Here is an 18,877-nt window from a genome sequence, read left to right on the forward strand (position 1 = left end):
AGTTTCGTAAGCACCACAGGGAAGGGGAAGCTGGGATGGGAAGGGCCATCAGACCGGTCTGAGCTTTCATACCTCGTGTGACTGGCTGGAGTCTGCAGCAAGCTGGGCAAGTGGTCCATGAGGGCACGCAGGTCCTTGGCTCTGGCAAACGGGACCAGCTGGGCCAGGATCTGCTGTGGCAGCCCAGACTCTGAGGGCCCGTCAGCACTGAGAAGCCTGGTCTGTAGCGGCGTCCACAGGGCCTTCCTCAAGACAGGAATGACAGCAGACGATGCTGGGGCAGAGACGAACGGGAGGGGGGTCAGACGCCACGGCCCTGTGGCCTGGGCGAGGTCACGCTGGTGGCTCGAGATGGGACCCTGGCAAGCAAGTTCTGATGCCATGGAAATTGACAAATGCTGCACATCAGTCTCCCCTGAGAGCCGGATGTTAAAACGTTCAGCAGCATGCCACTGGCCACCTGTCACCACTCAGCCCTTGCAGGGACTGTTCAGCCCTGTGGGCCCCAGCTCAAAGGTCATGACGAGATGGTGAGCACCCAAGTCCTGAACTCACTCGGGAACAGGAGAGGGGCAGGGAGAACTGCAGGCCGTACGAGTGGAGGGCCTCTTACTTTGTAAGAACGTTTTTTGTCATCATCGATGATATCACGCTGCGCAGCACGGAGGCAGAGCAGTGAGCGAAACGCCGTTCATACATACTGATAAAAAGGGATTAAACCGGGGTGATCAGAAAGTGCCTGAATCTGAGACCCGATGGGGGAGGAGAGCGAACTGGGCTCCACTGAATGGCTCCGCTCAGCAAGCTCAACCAATGTGCTGGACAGTGGGGAAAGGGGCAAAGGACCGTGACCCAAGAAATTCCCTCTCTCCCTAGTGAGACCCAGACGGAGCTGCTCCTTCCTCGGCCCCCCAGCGACCACAGCCACTGCCCCAGCTTCCTCTGGGTAACTCGGAGTCGACTCGGGAGCTGGGGCGGACACCAGGGGGAAACAGAGCTAAATCAAACCCTGGAACGTGATACTCCAGGGCTTAAGGACGGACACATGGGGAGGAAGGGACACGGCCCTCCCGGCGGCCCCCAGCTGCCCCTTCCCGTACCTTCTGCAGGGCGTGTGAAGCATCCTTGCGTCCTGCCCTGCAGGTGCACATGGACGATGGGGAGGAAGTAGTCTGGGGCCTCCCGCAGGCGGAGTCTGGAGCCAGCCTGCCTGCACCAGCGCTCGAAGTGCAGCTGGTGGGGCCAGCTGTGCCGCAGGAGCAGGGCGGCCACAGCCAGGGCTGCCGGCGTCCGCCGCTCCAGGCAGTCATCGAGCAGGGTCAGCCCGACCGCGGGGACCAGTGCCGGCTCTCTCTGCAGAGCCCCGAGGAGCACGGCATCCAGCTCGGCCACGGCCAGCGCGGGCAGCAGAGCCGCCAGGCCCCGCACGTACTCAGAGGCCCAGAGGAGCTCCCCGCTCCGCAGCTGCTCCTGGGCGCGGCCGCTCAGCAGCTGGACCAGGGTCCTCCCGAGGGCGGTCAGCGGTCTCTCCTTCCGGGGGGGCTGGGTGGGTTGCTGGGTCGCCAGGTAGGCCTCAGGCAGGCTCAGCAGGGCCAGGGTGACCTCCCGGAGCGGGGCGTCCTCCATGTAGGGGTGCAGCCCCCGCAGCGCCTCAAGCGGAGGGTGGAGGGTCTTTCGGCGTCGGCATGGCCAAGCCGGCCCTTGGGCTGCGCAGCTCACGGAGGACGCTCTGGGTGACGGCCTCCGAGTACCTGGCCAGCAGCCCCAGCTGACCGAGGCTCCGCAGGGCCGGGGCACTGGCCACCAGCAGCGGAAGGGTCCCCGAGCTGAGGCTGGCCACCAGGAGCTTCACGAGGACCGGGCTGAGGGCGTGTGGCGGGAGGGCCTGCCGCTCCAGGGCCAGGAACCAGCCCTCCAGCGTGGGGTGCCTGAGGACGGCCACCAGCACCTCCTCCAGCGTCTGGACACAGCCACAGGGCAGAGGCCTCAGCCACCCCCGGCCTCAAGCTCGAGCTCCCCTGCCCACAGCACCCCAACCCAGACCCACTCAGAGCTGTGGCCCCACCAGAATGCAGCCCCTCCCCTCAGGGACCAAGGGGCCTGGACTGTAACTCAGCTGGTGCCCCTCCGCCCGAGACCAGCAGGAATCTGATGAGCGGCGGCTGAATGGAGTAACTGTGCAGAGAAACTGCTCTCCACGGCCACTCAGGCCGGCCTGGGCCACGCAGAAATGCCGAAATGCGACTACGACCCATCGTCTCCTGGTTTCTCCCTGGCAGCCCTGCCCTCCTAAATCAATCTGGGCAAGGGACGCAGGTACCACCTGACCACAGGGGCAGGGTGGCCTCCGCTGAGAAGAGATTCTGTGGCTGAGGGAGGTGGGCAGGGCTTACACGGGCCAGAACTGAAGATGAGCCTGCGTCCACTCTCAGGAGGAGACCAGGCCCTCAGGGAACAAAGTCTGACCCCAAGACTGGTTGAAACCACTGCGCAGAGAGCAGCTGAGAGCGCTCTGCTGCGTCAGAGCTGGGTCTGATTCAGCCCTGCTGACACGGTTCACAGCCAAGGAGGCCACCCAGTCCCTGGGGACAGAAATCTATTTTTCTCCTTATTTACTCTTCAGGGAAGGGAAAGGGAGCCTATGAATTTGCCATCTGAGCTTTCCCAAGTGAAAACAGAAAAGCATAGATTAGGAGTGCTGTGCCTGACGACTGGCTAACAGGTGGTCCTGTGACCTCACCCCCACCCCACCCCAAAGCCCCCACGAAGACCAAAGCAAGGGCGCCTGACATCTGACTCTGAAACGATGAGCACACCTGCTTCCTGAACCCAGTACAACATCTCAAATGGCAAAGGGTGCGAAAGACTTGGTTGGGCCTTAGGTAAGCAGCTGATTGCCAAGCCAGCAACAAGAGAAGGAGGCTCACTCTTCTGGGGCACAGCGGTCGCTGGAAGTGTTCATGATGGAGGGCTGCATCCCTGCCCAGCCTTTACTCAATATAGGCCGCAACCCTTTACAAGGAAAAGATGCAGGCTGAGTTCTCAGGATGCTTGGGGCGCAAAGTGGAAGGGAAAAGTGTTCGCAGAAGGGGAGTGTGAGCACCCAAAGTGAACGTGCTTCTCTTGGGGTGGGGGTGGGGGTGGGGGTGGTGTTTGGTATCTCCTCTAGTGGCCTCTGCTTTTCCCTGCTTCCCTGCGGTGAACAGGTACTAGCTTCCAACCAGAAATGGAGGGAAAACCAGTGTCTATAACCTCCCAAGAGAAGGCCAACAGAAAGGGGGAAGAAGGGCGGCCATACCTTGTCGCTGGCCAGCTCCAGCGAGGCCATGGACTCCATGTCCACAAAGAGGTCGGACTCGGCCTGGGCAGCCTGGCACTTCTGCTGGTTCTGGGCGTCCAGCTGCTGGCAGTGGATGACCAGGCGCCGGAGGAGATCCAGGAGCAGCTGCAGCAGGGGCGGCCCCGCACTCCGGCCCAGCTGTGAGGCAAGACACACGACCCTCAGGCCCGGAAGGGCCAACAGTCACCGCCAGGTCCCCCGGGGCAGAGCGGGCAGCGCTGCCAGAAACCAGGACCAAAGAGGGAGCCGGGGCTCAAACAGCAACACCGACAACATCAAAGTCGTGTCTCAACAGGACGGGTGTGTTCAGTCACTCAGTCGTGCCCGACTCTTTGCGACCCCCTGGACTGTGGCCCGCCGGGCTCCTGTCCTGGGATTCTCCAGGCGAGAGTACCGGAGTGGGCTGCCATGACCTCCTCCAGGGGATCTTCCTGACCCAGGGATCAAATCTGCGTCTCCTGCATTGGCAAGCAGTTCTTGACCACTAGCACCACCTGGGAAGCCGTCTTAATTAAGATGTGTTCTCCTAAATCTTGATGAAACACATAGGTTTGTTTTGACCAAGATGAAGGGGAAAGGCCCACCCCAAAACCTAAGCTAAAACTCCGGTAAACCACCTCAGGGACAGAACGCTCAACGAGCCACCAAATTTAAACTCATGAAGGAAGACGGGAGGCCTGGCCGTGATGCTGACCTGGTCAGCCACGGGCAGGGCCCCGTCCTGACCCATCGCTGCCTGGCTGACCAAGTTCAGCTATGCTGGGCTCCCCGTCTTGAGATCTAGATCTCTGCTGCAGGGAAAACGGAGTCAGACCAGCCACCCAGGTGCCTGACCTACAGGCCCGCCCGGGGCCCTGCGCACTGGCCACCACCCTCCCCACATGCAGAGCAAGCAAGGCAATGGCAGGCCCCGGGACGCTCCCCACACGACTATTAATTCAGACCCGATCGGCGGAAGCCACACTCGCTGTGGGCGGCGGTGGAGGGGACCGGGGCAGCGCTGACCTGGGCGAAGTTCTCCACGGCGCTCCTGACGTACAGCAACAGGTGTTTGGCGGCGCGCAGGGCCTGGTGCATCGGGAGGCGCAGGAGGGCGGCCCGCAGCTGCGCCTGAACCCCCTCGTCCAGGAGCGGGAGCCCGCCCGGGCCCTGGCCTTGGTCCTGACCGGCGTAGGCCGTCTGCAGCAGGGAGGAGAAGGAGGGGGCCGCGGGGCCCGGCGGGGCAGGGCTGCCCGAAGTCTGCAGTGGCTGAGGGGCAGCAGAGGCGAGAAGGGCAGATGGATCAGCACGGGTGACATGCATGACAGCGGGATGCTTCAGAGAAAGTCACCACTGATGCTGAAAACCACGTGACCCCATCAAGTCCAATGCACTCGGTCATATGTGTTTTATCCTAGCATGTGTTCACGTGAGGGCACTGGGTCAGGGAGGTTATTTACACGCCCTGGAGAACTGGAGCCGCCCAGGACAAAGTCAGGACTTCACTCAAACGGGAGTCACTGTGATCGATCCCTGCAGACTGGGCAACCCCGCCCTGGGAAGGTGCCAGCTCAGTGAGCAGCAGACCTTTCGAAGGCCTCCCCCAGAAGGATGGGACGACCGGGACTGCATGGAAGACGGATTCCTGCAACCAGCCTGTCTCAAGGGGGTTCATTTCTTCTAACTTCATACCCAACTGCCATCTTTACTCACCCAATGTGGCCTGTACTGTTATCCCTCCAAACACTCCGCTTCCTAAGGCCAACACAACTAGGCTACGTGAGCTAGGAAACTCAGTGGGGCTGGAGGTGGGGGTCCCTGGGCCGGCAGCAGCATGAACCAGGAACCTGCTAGAGATGCAGACTCCTGGGCCCGCCCAGACCTGCTGAACAGACTTGCCCCATGACTGAGCATCCGGGGACCCGCACGTGCCCTCGTGGGTGCGAATGGCCTGTGCCCGGCTCCACAGCGTGGACGCCAACCCTGGGAGCACCATGGCACAGCCCGACTGCTGAGCCACACGGAAGCCGCTCTGTGGCTCCGACCACCTCCTGACCATGGCCTGGCAGGCGGGAAGGCGGTGACGGATGTGATGGGCCTGGGCTCCAGAGCCCGACTGCCTGCAAAACCGAGTCCCCCGCTGACGGGTGCTGGAATCGCTCTGCACCTCGGTTTCCCCATGTGTAGGACGAGGACGAGGACAGTAAGTCCTGACCTTCTCTGAGTGCTGAGGGTTAAGTGGCGGAAAAGACACACACTGCCCTTAGGGGGAGGCCCTGACAAACAGCGAACACGCAGTCAACCTGAGCTACTGCTACCAAGCCCGTGAGGCAGGGAGTCCTGAGCTGCCTGCGTTTTTAAGCGCAGCCCCAACTGAATGAAAATACAAAAATGCACATGCCGAGTGACCTTCCTGCCCTGCTCAGCAATCCTAAGTACCCTGCGTCAGAGCCAGACCTGTAGCAGCCCTTTTAACAACTTATTGACCACCGACATATTAATTCTTCTTTCACTGCCCGAATGTTATTGAGTGGAGTTATTTCAATATTCACTTACATAACAATTGGCCAGCCATACTTGTTAATTTCTGCAAAAAGCTCCTGGTCAATAATGTGCTAAGAATGCAGTCCTCACCAAGAGAAAATGGGTTTCCTTCTTTCCTTTTTCGCTCTCCCAGTTTTAGCAGAACGTAGGCAGCTGGCGGCCTTCAGGGCCCAGGTCTGATTGCTGGGCACGCTGGGTCTAGGGGTGCTGGGGTGTCTGGACAAGGGCCACAAGGCCAGCGGGCACAGACCGTGCAGAAAGGGAGAAGGGACCCCTAACCCCAGTCACGCAGCCAGCGGCGATTCCAATTCTGCCGCACCACTGAGCCCCTCTGAATCTCGACATGTCAGCTGACCACCACTGTGCTTCCTCTTCCAACCAAGGAAAATGAGAAGGTGAAGAAAGTTCACCCCGTGAGCTACACAGCTGCGGTACAGGCTGCTGCGGCCCACGGGCAGGGGCCTCTGGGGTTTCCCAGGGAAAGGAAGGCCTGGTTTCCACAGGGTCGCCGCGGCTCACCGGGGCCTTGCGGGCTGGCTCCGGGATCCAGAGGCTGTAGTATCTGTTGAACTGGGACAGCCGGTGGCGGCAAGGCAGGCTCGGAGGCTCCAACTGGTCGTAAGACTGAAGCAGAAGACACAGGGCCAGCGGGTCTCTCTGGGTGTGGAGCAGGTCTGTGAGAACCCTGGTCAGATATGCCACGATGCTCTCTCCTGTGTGGGAGAGAGGAGCTTGCTGGGACCATCAGTTACCCCAACTCCCACACGAATTTGAGGCCCAGAAAGATTCATCACGACTCTAAGGAATCACACAACCTCACTGGAAGGCGAAGCTACCACTGCAGACCACACCAGACTTTTACGTAAACATACAGCACACAGTCAGACTGCAGGTGCGGAGGCCCAGAAGTGGGAGACCCAGGACTGGAAGAGGTGAAGCCAAGGCCTCCGGGATCTGCTTGATGCCAACCCAGCCGCTTCCTCTCTTCCTCGGCACACGGCCTCCTCCCTGCAGTCAGGCGGGGACCCCACGACCGGCTCCGCCACTGCCGGGCCTGGCCAGAGCACCCCGCTGGGACTGTCCATTCTCTTCCCCTTCTACAGGCACTCTGGGCGCCATATGTTGAGACGGCACAGATAATAAGATGGGAGCAGCCATGATCTCCTGGACGACAACCACCCAGGAGAGCACCTGACCTGGACAAGGTCAAGCAAGAGACCCTTCGTCCCTAAACCCCTGACGCGTTGGGACATATCTGCTACTGCAGCAAATCCCGAACGACCCTGACTAAATGACGCCACTGATCGGTGAGCGCTTCCTCTGGTCTGTGTTTCCTGGACATCCAAGAAGGACTGGTCCCTCAGCATCACATGTGTGTTCGCTGATCAGTCGTGTCTGACTCTTTGTGACCCCATGGACTGCAGCCCTCCAGGATCCTCTGTCCAGGGATTCTCCAGGCAAGAATACTGGAGTGGGTTGCCATACCCTCCTCCAGGGGATTTTCCCGACCCAGGGACCAAACCTGGGTCTCCTGCATTGGCAGACGGGTTCTTTACCATCTGGGGCACCAGGGCAGCACTCAGCATCAAGATAACCATGAATAAACACCAAAGAGAAAACACTGGTGTGACAGCAGGTGTCTGCAGCCATGCAAACACGTAACTCCAGGCTCGGCTGTCAGAGGACCCGCCTCCCCGACCGCCGCGTCAGCCTCCAGACCCCCATTCCTGCTCCCTGAGCTCTCCCCGCGGGGCCGTTCTCGCTGTGGTGGGTCTGAACCCTCGCTGCCTTGGGTTTGCAGCAATTATTTCCAGAGCCCCTGGAAGCCCAGCTCCTACCCTCCAGAGACCCAGCTGGCCTGACGAACCCAGAACACCCTGACCACACACGGGTACCTGCTTCGCTTTCTGTTCCAAGGAGCAGCTTATTCCTGGCCTCCAGGGCGGCGGGGACCACGGCACTGAACGGGAACGTGACAAGGATCATGTCTTCATTCAGTACGAAGCCAATCTCCTCATCCAAGCCTTCGCTGCCCTCCACCAGCACATCCACCATGTCGAGAACATCTGAGATGGAAACGGGCAATCAGGCCCAGGTGAAGAGGCACTGTAGGTTCCTACTGCAGGACGCCCCCAGGGAGGGCACGAGAGAGCACACTCGCACAGAGGGGAACAAAGAAAAGCTAAACTTCTCTTGGGGGAAAATGCTTAATGTAATGTTTGATTCTGAACAGATATGGTATTGTCTGTAAAAATCTTCATTATCTCTGACACAATGCAGGATTTATCAGCTCAGGTGATAATGGGCTGACGTTTCCTCAGGCAACACTGAGAAAAGCCCAGAAACTGTAACCGGGATAGTCAGGGAAACAAGCCAAAATATGAGGAGCAACAAGAGTGTAAAAAGGTTAACGCACAGACTAGGGCCCGGGGGTCTGGAGGCAGCTCCTGACTTTGCTACTGCTGCGTGAGGCGGAGCAGACTGCTTAACCTCTCTGCGCCCGAACTGCCCTGTCCAAACATAAAATGAGGACAACCCGCCTACTCTGGAGTTGTTTATGAGGTTACACAAGTTAGGATCTGTAAAGAGCCTAGAGCAGCACCTGGCACAGTGTAAACACTGCGCAAATGAAAATAACGCAGCCAACAAGCCCTGGACGCATTTCCTGCTACAGAGACAAACAAGGGGATTCCCATTTCAGAGGGGGATGATCTCCATCGCAAAGAAAGGGGACATCTGCCCTCTGCACGAGGCTTCACAGCCATTCTGCTGTCTCTAACACGCTACCATGGCTGGCTCTTCAGAAGCCCAAGGAGCGTTGGGGAAAGGCACCTACCATCAATGTGGGAGATGGGAATGCTGGCATCATCGGCGTCCTGCCGCGTCCCAGCAGCCTGCAGGGTGCTGGCTTCCTGGACGAAGTCAGACGCCTTGTCCGTGTACATATATGGATTCGCCACCAGCGTCAGGAGGACCTGAGCATTGAAGAGTCAAGTGGGAAGTGTTTAGACAGTCACAGGTGGGATGAAAAGTGCCCCTAAAGTCACAGGTGGAATAAAGGGAAGAGCAAGAGTCTTAACAGGCCTCCGTAACAGCAATACATTTGCTGCCAAGTTTTTAAAAAAACACTTTCTGTTGTAGAGCTTTTAAAAAGTATCTCCTTTTCACACTAGACTATTGCTTTTAACACTGATTTTAGTATACCACTGTGGGCTTCCCTGGCTCAGACTGTAAAGAGTCTGCCTGTAGTGCGGAAGACCTGGGTTCAAGCCCTAGGTCAGGAAGATCCCCTGGAGAAGGAAATGGCAACCGACTCCAGTATCCTTGCCTGGGGAATCCCATGGATGGAGGAGCCTGGCAGGCTACAGCTCATGGGGTCACAAAGAGTCGGACATGACTGAGCGACTTCACTTTCACTTTAGTATACCACTAATCCCTCCTGTGTGAATGGAAGTTAAATAACACTCGGTGACATAGTCCCATTTTACAGATGCTAAAACTAAGTAGTTTCTGATGTCTCAGCAAGAATTAGGAAGTGAGCCAGGAAGACGGGCCTCTCAGTTGCCTGAGAAACGCCTTAAATTCACTAAGGACCACTGAGTGCGCCGTCCTGAACGCTCCTCTACACGGGAAACAGGCGCTCACGCGTTCCAAAAACTGAATCACGGCCCCCTTGCTCTCCTCCGCCGTGCCATCCAAGTGCTCCAGCCACAGCTCCAGCTCCGGCCAGGTGTGCTCGAACACGCCCGTGTCCCGCAGGATCTGTTGGGAGGCAGACAGCGGGGGTCAGTCAGGGCGGAACCCCGCTTTCCGTGGTCTCAGGCTCCCTGCGCCCCCCGGGAAGCACACGGGGCGGAAGCTCCATCCGCCTCCCCTCCGTAAGCTGTGCCTCGGAACAGCACCCCCCTCTGCCACGAGGAGAGGGGGCCCTGGGCTCCATCACCGAGAACGCAGCCCCTCGTCTTGCCGCTTATTCCTTCCCTTCGACTCCTAAACGACAGAAAGGGGAAGCACCCAGCTGCCACCGGCAAGCCTGACTTTCAGCCTGGACTTGAGCCTCAGCCTGTGAGTCCTTAAGACAGGGCACCAGCCAGGCCGTGCCGCCTCAGCGTGGCCCCTCGGGACCCGGGCTGGGCTGGGAGCCCCGCCGTCTCTAAGGAGAGGAGAGTGTGTTTCGAGGCAGAACTTGGTGAAGCGACAGCCCCACGTGGTCGGATGGATGACAGAACTCGGGGTCTCAGAAGCGCGAGCCCCACACCGAGGGAGAGTCTGGCAGGCCCCTCCACCCACATGCAGGGAGCGGTCGTGAGATCACACACCCACACAGGCATGCAGAGGTCAGAGGTCAAGGCCCAGACGTTCACGTCCTCCGGGCAGTTCATGCGAGGTTCAAGTGCCAGCGAGACAACTGGCACTTGTATGAAGAGGGAAATCTTTGTGCCCTAAACTTTTCTCTAGTGGTTCAGATAGTTAATGAATCTGCCTGCAATGCAGGAGACCTGGGCTCGATCCTTGGGTTGGTTCAATCCCTGGGTTGGGAATGGCAACCCACTCCAGTATTCTTGCCTGGAGAATCCCTTGGACACGGGAGCCCGGCGGGCCCAAGTCCATGGGGTCGCAGAGAGTCGGACACGACTGAGCGACTAAACTACCAAACACAATGAATGTGACTTCTGTAGCAACTCCCCCCTGCTGCTCAACCCCCTGACAAAGCATAACCAAGGAACTGGATTTCCTAGCACTGTAGTTAAGACCTAAAGTAGCCCTGGAAAACAAGGTCAAGTGTAAGAAAGAAGAGACACCAAAAAACTCATCTCCTTCCTCTAACTTTGGTGACAACTGGGCTGTGATGATGGCCTGGATCAAAAGGCCAAAGCCCTGGAGAGGGCTGAGTCTGGAGACGGAGGCCGAGGCCCTGCCTACTGAACTGGTGCCCAGAGGGCAGGCAATCTAATGTTTACTGAGCCCAGACTGTGCCGGGCATGGCCTACTGCTTGATCATGCATCATTTCTTCTGCAATTCTATAGCTTCGTTATTCCCATTTGCCACAGAAAAACTAAGTTCAGAGAGGTTAAGCAATGGGTCCCATGCCACTCGTGACAGGGCAGAACCAGGATTCAAAGTGCTGGCTTTCCCCATTTCACCAGGCTGCCTCTTGGGAATACAACTGGATGAAGACAGAATAAATTACAGATGCCATAAAACCCTCTCTCCTTAAATTACATCAGTCCTAATACATTCTTATTTCAGCATCTGTTGACTAAGCCCCTACTATAAGAAAGACTGTGAGATGCTTCCAGAACTAGGAACTGGTGTAGAAAAGGCTCACCTTCACAATCAGAAGTTTGGTTGATGACTTGAGCTGTGAATGGCCACTGGTCACAAACATTTTCATCAGTAAGTAAAATACCGATCGCTTGCCTCCAATGATTTCTGCATCTGGGCCTTCCTGGAGTTTGAATGACAGAAAGTTATAAACATAACAGAGGTCACTGCTGCTGAGCGAACAGATAAGACAGGCCCAGTCTTCTCTCCAGCCTCTCGTCTCATCTCAACCACCCCCTGGCAAGCCTGCTGGGACGTCAGACACGAGGCACCTCCGGAGTCAGCAGGCTCAGCCCCCTATCCCCCGACAGCAGCAGCAGTAACAAGAGTCACAGCAGGAAGCAGAGGGCCCTTCGGGTGCTTCACAGATGCTGACTTGCTTTCTCCTCCCGACAAGCCTGAGCTGGGGACGACTGTCACCCCCTTTTCACACATGTGGACACCGAGACATAAGGAGGTAACGGGCTGTTTTAATGACTGAGGTGGGACTCGAGCCCAGGAGCCCTGGCGCAGATGCAGCCCCGGCCAGAGGCTGATGGGGAACCAGAGCTACCTGACCCCACCTAACCGTACTCGCTGCATCTCAGCAAGATGCCAGAGCTGATGTAACTGGTCCCTTTATACACAATTCAGACTCTCAGAGGCTTCTGGGCCTTGAGCACATGGAGCTCCAGACCCCGCCCAGACTGTGTGTCTTCCCGGAGAGTCCCTGCAGCCCCGATCCGAGCCCATGAGGAGCTGGCATTCACAAAGTCCAGCAGACACATATTAAACCAAAAATAGAAGCATAGGCTATAAACTACTGTGTTAATACCAGGTCTTTCAAGGTAAGAGGCCTCTCTGCTCACTTTCCAACTAAATCAGCAAGATCTCAATGGTCCGGGTCAGCTGGGATGATAAACTAAACACCCCAGATGCATCATCTCTCTGTGGTCCTGGCAGTGTTCACTGGGTGGAGAGCAGGTTCTGGGCCACACTGCCCGGGTCCCATCCTGGATCCCCCAAAAGTCTCCTAACCACTCTGCGCTCCAGCTGCCTTGTCTGTGAGTGGTGGTAAAAGAGACGAACGTAGAACACTCGTGCCAAGCTTGGTGCTGAGTTCTGGATAAGGATTATTCTCAGCGAGGACACAGGTGAGCCTTAGAGAGGGGAGAGCACAGAGCCCCCATTGCCACGGTGTTCCTGCACCTCTCTGGAAGTTTCACCTCCAATAGTGCCAACGTACATGCCACACTGATGGTTCCTTACAAAGGCTTATGAAGACCTGAGTCATTACAAGTCATCTGAGATACTGAGATACATCCTTATCGACAGCGCTTAATCTGACTTGGTCGTTTTCCCTCCCTGGACAGAAGCGACACAGCCGCCTGTATTTAAGTGCACGGATAAACATCTCTTGCATCCTGAGTTCCCTCTATCGGTCAACATTATGTTTTCCAGAAAGCGCTAGGAGACATCATCAAAGGCACAGAGAACAGCACCAGCGGTCGCTTTTCCATTGGCCTCAGCCATCTCCTGCTTGGGGTCTATCTCCAGCTCTGTCTTGAGTTATTCCAGGATGAGGACAAAAGAGAAGAAATGTATTTTGTTTCTTTCCAAAAAGGTTTTCAAAGGACCAGAAAAATGTAAAAGTCCTGGTAAAAAAAAACACAAAAACTCGCAGTACGTGGCAACGATGCCTCTTCAGTAAGGACAGCTAAGCACGTTCATTTGCTTGTAAAGTGATTCCTAGCTCACAAACCGGGACCGGGCCTCTGCACCAAGGTTTCGCTCCGCGAATGTCTTTCTCTGGAACTGGTGGTCCGGATTGCGCTCCAACTAGAAATTCCCAGACAGCCGCCCCCCCGCAGGGGAATTAAGGCCGGAGGGCGGGCTCTCGGCCTCTTACCTGGGCCTTTAACCACAGAAACTTGCTGGCGGGCAGCTCCAGGGCCACCTTGAGAATGTGGTGCTGCAGAAGCGGGGGCACCTCCTCCCGCAGGCCCTCCTCTGAGATGACCCCTGTGGGCGGACAAGAGGAAAAGAGACGAGAAGCCAGGGGGAGGGGGCAGCCTGGCTACCGATGCCCCGGCCACAAGGATCCGACGGGGAACTGTTGGTGGAGACAGGCGGAAGGGCGTGGGGCTTGGCCCACCCTGCGCCCACTCTCCTGCCCACACGCCTCAAATTCCCCTGACCTGTGGTCACCCCAAACCTTTCACTCAAGAGCTGGGACGCTGCTGGGCCCAGGAAGCCCTTCCCTGCCCGTGGCCACACTGACCACCTCCGACAGCTGGAAGCCCCCCGGCACATGGCCCTCCTGTCAGTGCGACCCCTGGTGGGGGACACAGGCCTTGCTCCCGGCACTGCACGGGGAGCATCTCAGGCTCTGACCTGTGGCTGCGTATGGAGGCGGGGTCCTCAGCCCCTGGCCTCATTTATGGGTTAACCCTTTACTTGGAAATGATGCAGTGAGTAAATGCTCAATGGCCACGTTCCAGCAAATCTCATCTTCTCATAGCAAGAGAACTTTCTGCCTTCAAACCATCAAAAGCTTAATTGTAGCTTTTTGAATAGGACTATTTCAATAGCTTAGATAAACTCCAAGACTGATTATTTCTGCAAGTTTTCCTCTGTTGCTCAGTTATGAAGTCAGTTTTAGTATAGAAACTTTCCCATCAAGGAAACGTGGCTGGACAAGCATGATGTTACTTCTATAAGATGTGGTCGGAACCTGACTCACTGAGTCAAATCTGAGTAACTCTGTCACAAGTGTGTCTGCACGAACGGGATCTCCTTCTCAGGGGCTCTCATTTCTGTACCCGTCTTCCTTTGAAAAGAAGATATAGGATCAACATCACATAACCTATATGGCTTCCCAGGTGGCACTAGTGGTAAAGAACCCACTTGCCAATGCAGGAGACATGAGAGACATGGGGTCGATCCCTGGGTCAGGAAGATCCCCTGGAGGAGGCCATGGTAACCCACTCCAGTATTCTTGCCTGAGGAATCCCACGGACAGAGGAGGCTGGTTGGCTACAGCCCACAGGGCTGCAAAGAGTCAGACACGACTGAAGCGACTTAGCACGCAATCTCATCTACGATCACCCCCGGCAGGCAACTCAGCCTGGCTGGCTTCTCCCTTCTCTCTCCTGATGCTGTCAAGGGTTCATCTGATATTTCTGTACAGAAGACCAGCACTGATCCAGGTGAAAACAACCAGGCCAGCGGATCACGCAAGCCGGCCAGACCGCCCACCCGCCTTCCTGGTCCTCTGCCCTGGGGACTTGGTTTATCTGCGGCCCCTTCACCTCCATGGGCAGGCCCAGCAGAGGGGCGCCTGCCGTTGCTCAGGACGCACCTTTCAGGAGCTTGCTGAAGTCGAAGTTGTACTGCGTGACCACATGCGGGACCACCTTCTGGTAGAGGCAGATGACCTGGAGCAGCACAGCTTTCAGAAGAATGGTTTCTGCGTCATCTGAATCAGAATTAAACAGTGTGAATCAGGAAATGCCCTCATTCTCTGTCCTCAATCAGTAAGCAATCCCATCATGGTCAATTGCACGCGGAACACCGAGGCTGCAGACAGATGCCCGCAGAGCGAGATTTAGGGAGTCAACGTGGTGAAGAAGTCAAGACTGCTCAAACAGGCTGGGTCTGAATCCCCACTTCACTGCTGGGACCCTGGGCAGGGTAAAGCTACTCGGGCTCTCTGTGCTTCAGGGTCCTCATCTGAACAAGCGGGGACACAGAGCAGGGCCTACCCCGCACAGAGCCGAGAGAAGGATTAAGCAGGACAGAGACACAAGACACAAGGCACCATGCCTCGCCAGTGCCAAGGTCTGAGCAACACATCTTACCAGCCGGGGGTAAGGTCCTACCGGCAGAACAAAAGATGTCCTACCCTGCTCCACCCTCCCCTCACCAAAGGGCCAGAGCACACAGCATCCATCATGCAAGGGTTGAGGGATGCACACGGTGCTTGCATAAAGCTTGGGCACATTTCTAACAGATGTTAAAACTCAAAGGACAATGCCAGGCTCCTTCTTCTCACTAAGCCAAAAAGGACACAGGATCCTTTCAGAGTCAGAGAGGCCTTCACAAGCTCCCCGGGAGAGGAGGTTCCAGGGCTGCCCGGGCCAGGGGTGTGCCAGCCTGCCTGGGCCAGTGGTGGTGAGCCGGCCCTCACCGCTCTCAGGAGCCACACAGGGAGCAGCGGTCCTGCTGGCCTTTTTCTTTCCCTTCCCATCCTCCTGTTCTGAATCCTGCTTCCTCAGAGACTGCCAGACCCAGATGATGGCATTCAGGTCTGGTAAAATCTGAAAGGAAACAGAGAAACAAACAAAAAACCAGTCACATGGAGAGAAGAGAAACAAAGTGACCCCACTGATGATGAGAAGCAAAGAAGAGGGGAGGGGGCCAGCACGCGCGAGTGTGCAAGGGCGAGACCCTGGCCTCTGGCAGCTCTGTTCTGGGGTGGAGGTCCCCGAGCTGAGCCCGGGAAGCATCTGGTGAACACACAAGTGTGTGCTCAGGCGCTCAGTCTGTGTCCGACTCTGCGACCCCATGGACTGTCGCCCACCGAGCTCCTCCACCCGTCGGATGGAAACACAAGTACTGATCAACAGACACCCCTAAAGACTCGCTCACCAGAGCCAAAGTTGGGAACTAAGAAATTCCTCCTTAGGACCGGCTGGGGGCACCCTGCCCAGCAAGCCCGTGGACGGCTCTTCTGGGAGGTCAGCCAGGCCACGGATGCCCAGCCTCCCCGCTCATCAGACCAGGGGAGGAGGGAGCAGGCCCCAGCCCGGCCGGGGTGCAGCAGCAGGGAGGGGAGCCAAGCGGTGCGACGGTTCCTACAGAGACCAGAGGTCCCCGGGCTCCCCCACTTCCCGTCGCCTCACCCCCACCATCTGCAACCCCGAGCTCGTCTCTCTCAGCTGCTGTGCCCGCTGTGAGCAGAGGCCAGGCCTGGCTCCGGGCCTACCTTGCTCAGGGCTTCTCTGAACAGCTGCACGAAGTCCTCCATCACGGCGGCCGTGTAGACGCCCGAGTCCCGCCAGGCCTCTTTATCCAGGCAGTGCTCGATGGTCTTGAAGGCTCTCTTCAAAATGACGGCAACGAGGGATAAAGCTGTGTGTTTCACGGATACACTGTCCAACTGGGAAGAAAACAAAGAGTTGAGTCCACAGACGTCTTTAGATGGCCCTGGTGGACCCAGAGCACTCGGGCCTTCCCTGGGGGCCCGCCGGCCACTGCCCACTTGACCTCCTGCAGACCTGACCTCAGCAGATGCCGGGAGGCTGGTCACTAAAGGAGGACTCTGACAGCTATCCCGAATTTTTACCCCACTGTCTGTTTTTGACAGCCGCTGGGCTCACACAGACAATTCGCGTCAACGCAGCCGAGGCCCCACCAGGACCTGACCAGCCCCTGAAGAAGCACTTCTCATCGGGTGGAGATGAAAGCAAAGGTACCAGGCCCTGGGTCTGCACAGCCCCCTCTAAGCTCCCGGAGCCCCACCCCAGGCCGCCCACACCCGGACTCTCTGCTTGGATTCGGATGACAGGCAGGAGGACCTTCCACGCCCTTACTCACTGCAGAGACTGAGCAAGGTTCAGGAGCCTGTGCCAGCACCACCAAGGGGCAGGCATGGCCCCTGGGCCAGCAGGAGCGGGGACATCTCCTGGGCACTCTCGAGACACGTTCCATCACAGGCTCAGGCCAGCCCACTGCCCGGGGACCCCCAGGGACACAGAAGTCCAGGGAGCACTGGGTGGGATACTGCAGCTTATGAGTCAAGTAGAATTAACAAGGTTTTCTGATGGACCTTCAGTCTAATAACACCCCAGGTCCCCAGCATTCCAATAAGCTGGTGTCTCATTTCATATGGACGTTGTACACTCACGAAGGGCTACGTTAAATTCCCTGAACCAATAACCACTCCCACCCACCCCCCGTCATCATTTCAAAGGCAAGACCGAAATGAACGCTCAACATGTATATCGCCGGCTTGGAGCACAAAGCTTGGCCAACAGCCTGAGGCCTTGTCTCTGAATAGCCTTCTACTTTCCCGTTTGTGAAACGAGCTCACTCTCTTCTTTCTGGTTCTAAAATCTACGCTATTAAAATTTCATTGATAAAACTGTAATGAATAGAAGGAAAATGTCATTCGGCAGCCCACACACACACACTCCTAACTCCACCCCCGAGACACACCCGTTGCTGGTGTCACTCACGTGAACACAGGCGTAGCTGCGAAAGGGCCACGGACGGGGGCAGAGCCTCAGCTTCCCTTTCGCTGGCCCTGGGCCTGCACAGGAGGACGTGTCCTCTACCCCAGCCCGAGGTCGCCCCACCCAGGGCATAAACTGTCCTGGGAGCGAGACAGCCTTTGACATCCCAGGCCGCCGGGGACAGACCAGGGTCGGCTCAAAGCAGAGAGGAAATGCAGTCAGCCATCACCTCCCAACTGCAAGAGGCAGCGTCAGACACCCCCTCTCGACTTTCTTGCAAGTCTCCTGGGATAAACTATATTGTGCCTCACAAAACAAACGGGCACACTCGCTGCATCCTAACTCTCGTTCTGGGATTTGGCCACCAGAGCAACCTGCCTGGTCCCACCCAGGCCTCTTCTGTCCACTCCGCATGCCCCACTGCTCACTCTCAGCACCATCCCTGGATGGGAGCAAAAAAACACTCTTATCCCACAGTACAATCCAAGGAGTTGGGGCCACTTTACAGCAGCTGCCCCATGGACACCGGGTCCAACCCACACTCTGTGACCCACTGCAGTGGACCCTGGTCCTCCGTGCTCACACCCCAACCAGCCTGCCTAAAACACGGGGACTCTACCCACCCTGAGGAAGCCCTAAGCCCTGCACCACTCTGAACACCTGTCCTCTGCTGGGTGGATCTTGAGGTAACCCAGGTTTATGAGGGGCTGGCAGGACCCAGAACCCATGTGTGCATGCATGCGTGCTAATTTGCTTCGTGTCTGACTCTTTGCGACCCTATGGACCATAGCTAGCCCGGCTCCTCTGTCCATGGGATTCTCCAGGCATGAATACTGGAGGGCATTATCATGTCCTCCTCCAGAGGATCTTCTCGACCCAGGGATTGAACCCACGTCTACTTATGGTCTTCTGCATTGGCAGGCGGGTTCTTTACCACTAGCACCACCTGGGAAACCCAGGATCCGTGTGCTAACAACTCATGGCAGGTTTGGCTAAGGCCATGATGCTACAGTGAAGAAGGCACGGGTCCTTTATAGTGTGGCTTCTGCCGGGACTCGGAGCTTTATGTTAAAAGAATGACACAGAATCTAAGGATCAAGTTTTTCCATGAACACATCCTCCCCAAACTCCTGAAACAGCTGGTCCTCAAAGTCAATGTTCCCCAGAAAAGTTAGCACTATTCGTTTAAAGCTCAGAAGAAAGGATTTGCTAGGCAAATGTCAGGCCCGCTCTGTTCAAATATCCTCAAGTAATGAGACTTCAATGTGTGACACTGGGCACACATCCCCTCCTCTGACTGCACCCCCTGCTCCCCCTGCCCCCCACTGACGAAGGCCCAGAGCCACACAGGACCCTGCAGCCAGGCAGGCATGTGACTTGGGCCCCAGGGTCCCCTGGCCCCAGGCGAGTGGACACATGGAAAACCTCGGAAGCTCTGACATAAGATGACCCAATACACGTAGGCTGGTATTC

At 57.1% G+C, this 18,877-nt stretch overlaps 1 protein-coding gene across 1 annotated transcript in view; it reads right to left on the reverse strand.

Annotated features, from left to right (window-relative positions):
- The window catches only part of URB1 (URB1 ribosome biogenesis homolog), a 74,296-nt gene that overhangs the window by 32,494 nt on the left and 22,925 nt on the right, over window positions 1-18,877 (reverse strand). Inside the window, 14 exon segments of the mRNA XM_020908876.2 lie at window positions 73-274; window positions 1,101-1,662; window positions 1,664-1,960; window positions 3,299-3,478; window positions 4,346-4,588; window positions 6,383-6,576; window positions 7,759-7,929; window positions 8,700-8,838; window positions 9,509-9,625; window positions 11,194-11,313; window positions 13,078-13,190; window positions 14,530-14,646; window positions 15,358-15,487; window positions 16,156-16,329. Of these exon segments, the coding sequence (XP_020764535.2) occupies window positions 73-274; window positions 1,101-1,662; window positions 1,664-1,960; window positions 3,299-3,478; window positions 4,346-4,588; window positions 6,383-6,576; window positions 7,759-7,929; window positions 8,700-8,838; window positions 9,509-9,625; window positions 11,194-11,313; window positions 13,078-13,190; window positions 14,530-14,646; window positions 15,358-15,487; window positions 16,156-16,329 (2,759 nt within the window).

The sequence above is a fragment of the Odocoileus virginianus genome, chromosome 25 (assembly GCF_023699985.2).
Source record: "Odocoileus virginianus isolate 20LAN1187 ecotype Illinois chromosome 25, Ovbor_1.2, whole genome shotgun sequence".
In the NCBI taxonomy this organism is placed as follows: Eukaryota; Metazoa; Chordata; class Mammalia; order Artiodactyla; family Cervidae; genus Odocoileus; species Odocoileus virginianus.